Source organism: Paroedura picta, chromosome 9 (assembly GCF_049243985.1).
Source record: "Paroedura picta isolate Pp20150507F chromosome 9, Ppicta_v3.0, whole genome shotgun sequence".
Lineage (NCBI taxonomy): Eukaryota > Metazoa > Chordata > Lepidosauria > Squamata > Gekkonidae > Paroedura > Paroedura picta.
In genome coordinates this window covers 22,769,075-22,776,217 of record NC_135377.1, presented here as the reverse complement: position 1 = coordinate 22,776,217, position 7,143 = coordinate 22,769,075, and the positions used below count along the sequence as shown (strand labels likewise).

The 7,143-nt window shown below is 43.9% G+C and overlaps 1 protein-coding gene across 6 annotated transcripts in view; it reads right to left on the bottom strand.

Moving 5' to 3' along the window:
• Positions 1 to 3,063: 3,063 nt before the first annotated feature.
• The window catches only part of RAD54B (RAD54 homolog B), a 46,640-nt gene continuing 42,560 nt past the window's right edge, over positions 3,064 to 7,143 (bottom strand). For all 6 annotated transcript variants that reach the window (XM_077351883.1, XM_077351884.1, XM_077351882.1 and 3 more), the window contains 4 exons: positions 6,424 to 6,685; positions 4,363 to 4,429; positions 3,824 to 4,024; positions 3,064 to 3,466 (listed from right to left, as the gene is read on the bottom strand). In XM_077351883.1, coding sequence (XP_077207998.1) covers positions 3,267 to 3,466; positions 3,824 to 4,024; positions 4,363 to 4,429; positions 6,424 to 6,685 — 730 coding nt within the window. In that variant the 3' untranslated portion in view covers positions 3,064 to 3,266. The remainder of the gene's footprint in view (positions 3,467 to 3,823; positions 4,025 to 4,362; positions 4,430 to 6,423; positions 6,686 to 7,143) is intronic.

Sequence of the window (7,143 nt, the reverse complement as noted above, 5' to 3'; positions counted from 1 at the left end):
CTGGACTTCCTTGGTGGTCTCCCATCCCAATGCTGACCAGGGCCAACCCTGCTTAGCTTCCTGAAGAAAACAACACCTTCAGAAGGTGGGCTGCCTAGGATCACATTCCTGATGACCTCCTTCCATCCTCAGAGTTGTCCTTCCCAGGCTCCACCCCAGGTCTCCACAAATTTCTTAATCCAGGGTTGGCAACCTTTCCCCAAAAGGTTCCATTTTAGGGTTGCTGGAAAAGCCTTCTCCTGCTCACTCCCGGCCATGCTTTTTACAAATGACTTGTACAAAGAACTTGTATTGTTTCTCCAGACTAAGATATGGCCGCTGCACAACAACCAAAAAAGAAGTGTAGGCAATATGGTGTGTTTTGAATTTGCAGTAGACCTAACACCAGGAAAGAGGTGTGTGTTAGGATCCACAGGGCCTGAGAGCCAAGGGGCAGCAGCCCTAAAATGTTTAGGAACCACTGCTCTACAGCACGTGAGCTTATGGTTGTTATTGAGCTCGGCTAGGGATGAGTATTCATGTTTGAATAGGACATATACACAATTTAGGTTTAAGCATGCCTAAGTTCTCCTCCATCCATTAGAGAAACAGTTTGCTTGGAAGATAGACTTGGAGGGTAGGCAGGCACATTTCAGAGATTTTTCTGTGTTGACACTTAAGGTGAATTGGAACCACAAAGAGAGACCAGGTTGAGAATGTGTAAAGTACCAGAGAGTGTAAAATACTACTCTTTATAAGAATGACCAGCCTCTGAAGACTTATGGCTCGCTTTGTTCTCCAGGCAGTGGGTTGGATCCAAATCAGTCCTTATGTAAGTGAAAAATTTGTGCATCCCCCCTCCCCCCATGCAATTTCTATTAATGACCATTTGAGATGCAGCCTTCCAGAGCATTCCCGAAGGGCTCAGTTCCTCAAGAGCTTCTGGGGTGGGTGTGCATTGTGCTCCAGGAAGGAGATAGGAAAGAGCAATTCCTTGAATGAACCTTTATTCGCAGCTCTTGACCAGTGGATCAGAAACCAGCATGGCCAGCTTCATAATCAAGAAGGCACCCACCATCCGGCAGTAAATGGGCTGCAATGCTTGGGCTGAGGCACACCACCAGCTTGGATCCTACAATGTCTACAAATGGAATGGCCCTTGCAGAGCCGACTTCCCTGTTTCTCCCTCCTTCTGCAGCCCAGTAAGGCCACCCAAATTCTGTCCTGGGATGTGTGTATGTGTGGGTGTCAGGAAACCCTCACAAACTGCTTAGAGTGTGGGTCCACCATGGGGGTGTAAAAGGTCTCCTACTCACTGATGGAAATGCCCTTTCACTTTTAAGAATGCAAGATCCAAAGTTATATGCATAAATATCTTCATATGGATAAGAACAAAAGGAACACAAAAGACAGAACATTAAAATGGAGACAGACTGAAAAGGTTTTTGCCACAGCCACTAGAAACTAAAAAAAATTAGAGGATGTGTCTGGCCAACAGTGTAGAACTAGCCAACCATCTCCTGGTTTCTAAAACAGACAATCACAAAGTATACTGAGCCAAATCCTGTCGCCTGCTGTGAAACCTTTTTCAGCAAGAACAACTAAGCTCCTTAAAGACTGTATTGTAGCCTAACTTTTCATTGTATATGCCCGTATCACAATAATTTTCTCCAGCCTTGCAAGATTATTCTGCTCTTTCTAAAGGCTGCAGCAAGTAAGGAATAAGTACCAATAAGGTTAAAGAGTAAGACTGAAGGTCACAAGCTCCATGTTGGACAGAATGGATGATACAGCATGCAAAAATAGTTTTAAAGTCAGACAGCTTTGAAAAGTTTGTTGCAAGTTCTGGGCATTTTTGCTCCAGCCAGCTTGCATCCTATGCTCTTCTGCTGCCACCATCTGGTTGCTCTGGGGAAGCGCAAAATTGCTTCAGTCTTTTGAGAGCCAAGAATTATAGATAATACACAGAAGCAATCTCAGCTGAGCACTACCTCTTTGGTTTGAGCAATGGCAACATAATGTGCCAAAACCTTTTCATGTTTTCATAGAGAACTGATATAAAGTAGCTGTTTAACTTTTTCTATAGATCAAACACACCCCTAATTCCATTCCACACTGCATTCTTTCAGGGGTAAAGGGATGGAGGAGATCCTGTGCAGGTGTCAACTAAACTGTTCTAAATTAAGAGAAAACTTTCCCCACAGCTAAAATGGTGTCCAATGCAAGATGTGGGAAGGGGAAACGGCAGAAAGTTCCCCCTTCTGCAGGTGAAAGTGCCTTCCATAAGCATCAAAGTTTTGGATCCAAGCCCAAGTGTATCTAGGAGATTGTCTGCACCTTCCACATGCAGTTGTGGGACATATGCACCATAAAACTCAGGCGTCTCCAATCTTTTTGAGACACCTTGAGAATTCTGACACAGAGCAATGGGCACCACCATCAAATGACTGTCTTGAGAGGCAAAGCCAACAAATGTCAGAGGAGAAGAATATGTATAACTATGATAGTAGCTTCCAACCAGGCAAAAGCTTCATTTAACAGGACACTTTTTAAAATTAAAACATAAAAAAAAATTCTTGCATACACACAGAATAAGTATACACCCCATTATATTGTGTTTTTTTTTGGGGGGGGGGTTAAATAAATGCTGGTCTTCATATCCCAGGTTGTTCCAATTTCTATCAATCCCCCACCCCACAGATCTCTAACTAGCCTATTCTTGAGGTTTCCACTTCCTCTTCCTCTGGCTGAGTGGAGAGGGCAGACACAGAAAGATCAGGGCTTGGGAGAAACCTGAGGGCAGAATGAGCCTGTTTCTCAGTACTGATGAAATACTGTCATAAAACACTGTCACACTGAAACATTTTTTAAAAATTAACAAGACCACCTTTCACAAACAGGACAGAGAGTGATGACATTTGGCAATATCCAAACAGATGCCTAAGAGACATGCAGAGCCCTGTACATGACAATCACACTGGTATGACTGCACTTTCGCCTTCACAGGTAACACAACGGTTCACATTATTATATGGAAAGCCCTTTGGGTTACAAGGGAAAGGACACTCTTGAAAGGGGTCAGCCTCAAAGGCAAAACAAGATTTTTATTCTCCTAATCATAATTTATTTAGGAATTTAAAAAAAAAAACATGAACCTTATTAAATGTTCTTAACAATTCCTGGCAATGCTATCATTCCGCATTGCTTGAAAACAGATCTACATCCTGATGACCAAGAGCACACTGTGACAATGGAAGCACTAACTTGCCGGTTTCAGGTGGCATCTCTCACTTGGTCACATTTTGGAAGATGAATGTAATCTTTCCTTTTATTCTTGTGAGGAAGGGACTGGGTAGGTCCTCGTGCTCCCCGGACAAGTGTTTCCACTGCATCAGCTGTGACATAGACAGGGTTTTTTGGGAGCTGCGTTTCCCATTGCTTAGGTCAAGCTGACAGTCTTCCTGTAAAGACAGCTCTTCTGGAAGTCCTGGCAAAATATCAACCCAGAAGAAGCCAATGAGGAAAAATCAACAGAAACTCAACCAAAACAAAAACCTGGTACAATTTTGAACCAAGAGCAATATAGAGATTCAGAAAGGCTGATGTAAGGCAATGTGAAAGTCCTGAGTTTGTCCCCAACTGCTCAAGACAGGGGTGTGTGTGACTAAGTAAGCAGTGAGAGAGGCTTCCTTCGCATACTTGAAAGGGACTTTTATGCAGCCGTTCTGGAAGAACAAGATAGAGAAAAATTGCTCCACTTGCTCCAACTCTCTCAGCCAATTTGATAAGAATTGTGTATCATGTTTGAAAGGACCCCAAAATGAAAAAACCAACAAACCCTCACCTTGATCGCCTTTCTTTCCCATGCATTTACATTCCAGCAGATCATGGGTTACACACTGGGAATCTTCATGCAATATAAAGAGGTTTCTAAGTTCTTCAGCGGAAAAACGGATGTGACTGGAGCCCTTGGAAATGTCTACAACCGCCCCGGAGAGACCTTGCTTGCTGATCTGCCTTTGATAGATTTTCTCTTCAATTGTACCTGCATTGAAAGCATGCACATTAACTCAGATAAGGAAACCTTGATCCAACGTTCTGTTATAGCCAGATACAGACCATTTACGCACTGGAGGTTTCATGCCAGGCTCCAGGCTGGCGTTTTAATTGTGTCAGGTTGCCCCCCTCTTCCTCACCTACACGGAGGAGTATTTGGCCCAGTGCGCCTCACCTGCCCCTGGTTTGTGCTCCTGCATGGGAGCTAGGGCAATGAAGTTCCCAGTGCATTAATGATCATAAGGACACTTTTCTGTTTAGTTCCTTCCAGCCTGCATCTTGTTCTTATCAAATCTGAGTAACATTTATAATTATAACATGGTAGACCTGTGGTAAGAAGTCTGTAGATGTGTACTGTATGCCTCTGTCCATCTCTCCAAACTCTGGCCATTGCCTGAAAGACAGTAAGACAAGTAAAGATCTTTGAAAGCTACTGAATGTGCAGATGTATGTTGGCTGTGAACAAGGACAAAATGATTCTGCACCAAGAAAGTTGAATTCTATAACCTGAATAAATTAGGCTACTTAGCATAACCTGTGCTACTTTGCTTCATTTATTCTGCTATGGGAAGGGGAGAGGTGCTATGGGCAGCCCTGAAGCTACCACAGGAGTCTTATTCAGCAATTCCTGTAGCTTCAAACCACCACTGTAGAAATGCCCACACCATTTGTACATAATCTAGGGATTGGCAATCCACACCCCCTTCTATTCTGGGCAGTGCTGCTGAAGGCTTTTAGGAGGTTAAGACCAGCACTTTGAAGTAGGCCCAGAAAGAAACATCTTTGCAACTATAAGGGAACAGAAATTTTCCCTTGTTTAAAAACGAAAGCAGAAATTCTCAAGTAGCTGGATTCACCTGTGTTTTTTATTGGTGTTAACTTGAAACTATGGCATTCACATGCATAGTTCTCAACATATACATATTGTAACTAAGAATGGTTTCTGCTAATCAGGCTGCCTAGGTGTTTAGATCTTACAAGAGAGAGAGAGAGGGAGAACCCAAACAGCACAAAGAACTCTGCAAGCAGCATTTCAGTGTCAGGACATCCTCTAACTCTGCCTAGTATCAAACCTGATGCATGGTGAAGCAGCTGCAGAGGCCCTGGTCATACACTAACACTATGAGCTTTGTGAAATGTGGCAAGGTTCAAATGTATTTCTCTTAGTTTATATTATGAAACTAAAGTGGCTTTAAAAAAGCAATTTAAGATACAACATAGCCTGTGGTCCCTGTGGATGCCATGAGCCCATTGACAGCTTTCTTGACTTCTGATTGGCTATGCAGATTTTTAAAAATTGCTTCGGCAGCAACTACCATCACAGCACCAGGATGTTTACTATGTGACTGAAGGCAGACCGTATATGTGTGAAAAAATACTTCTAAACATGATTTTCATTTGTAAAAGGCAACCTATTAAGACTCTGCATAACCCTGATATTTGTTGCTGAGTCCGCCTTCCAGGGCAGCCATTTTGCCATCGGCATTGACTCCTCTGGCAGCCATTTTGTGGCTGTGCCCATCAATCAGTGTCAGAATTCCAAAGGTGCCCACACACTCAGAAGATGGGGACACCTGATCTGAAGAGATATGATAGCCAACCTGACAGTCTGAGCCTTGTGCTTGCATGCTCCATCCTCCCATTGTGTATCAGGATTCCCTCCCACTCTCCATGTTTGGAGGCAAACCACAGTTGGCCATTTCATCCAGTATAATGCACTTGTTCTTCAAAAACTCCCTTTGAACAGCTGTTGCCTCTTTAAAGTAGAAACTGAGCATCATATTTGCAATTTCATTGAAGCATATAAGAGAACTCTTGCAACAGAGCAAGCTAGATGCAAGTGTATTAATCTTGAGCACAGCATGCAGCTTACCCATGACAAAAACCTGCATGTCAAATGGGAACCTCAGACCAGAACAGAGCTTTGAAAAAGGATTGGTAATGTTAAGGCATCACTGCTGCACATTAAGGATGGCTTATACCAGTGGTTCCCAACCCCCGGTCCGGGGACCAGTAGCGGTCCGTGTATCAGTTGGTACCAGGCTGCGGCTCCTCCTCATCCTCCTCCCCAGCTGCTGCCTCGGGGGCTGCCCTGCCACTGGCTCACCTTTGGTGCTCTCTGCCATGCCTGGGGCTCCCCCTCAGCATGGCACTGTTCAGCTGCTGCTGGCAGTGCTCCCCAGCGGGCAGCGGGAAGTCAGGGGCACCAGCAGGAAAGCAAGTCGAGCAGGGGCTCAGGCAGCAACATTCCTCGACAAAACACTACCCCCCCCCCCCCCGGGCCTCAGTAAAATTGTCAAGTGTTGACTGGTCCCTGGTGATAAAAAGGTTGGGGACCACTGGCTTATACAAAAGGCATTTCTGTCCAGATAAGCATTTGGAACATACCTGAATATCAGTGGCTGGATTCCAGTCAATATCATATAGAATTAGATGGGATGCTCCAACAAGGTTCAGGCCCACACCACCTGCCTTCGAACTCAGCAGAAAGACAAATGCTGGACAAAATTTGCTATTAAAACTATCAACGATCTGTTGTCGCTGGGAGACAGGAGTGTTGCCATCAAGTCTTGTGTAGGAATATCCGTGACATTTGCAAACCTCTTGCAACACATTTAGCATCTGGGTGTAATTCGATACCACAACGACTCTATCAAACCAGAATACAAATGACTTGTTACTGGTGGATGAGGGTCCACCATGTTTACTATCCCTCTAAAGTGCATCAAGAGGTGTGCCTGGAGTTGGCCAAATCTACACTGAAAAATCAACTTGTGGTACAATCACCATCACCATCACCACCACCACCAACACAAAGAAGCTGCACAACATTACATCTCTGCTTTCCAAGCAAGTTTCATCAAGAGAAACAACTGACTGATGAAGAAGAGGATCTGATTGTTTGTGCCCTGTTTCTTACTACCAAAAGGAGTCACAAAACATCTGGCAATCACCTACCCTTTTATATATATAAAAACTCATTCAACTTTAAAACTAAAGAGAATACAAGAACTGTTTTTAAACAAGAATGGACTATAACGTTGTTGACCTTTACTATAGGGCACAGAGTGAATAGCCCCATGGACAGGATTAGACCAGAAGATTGTG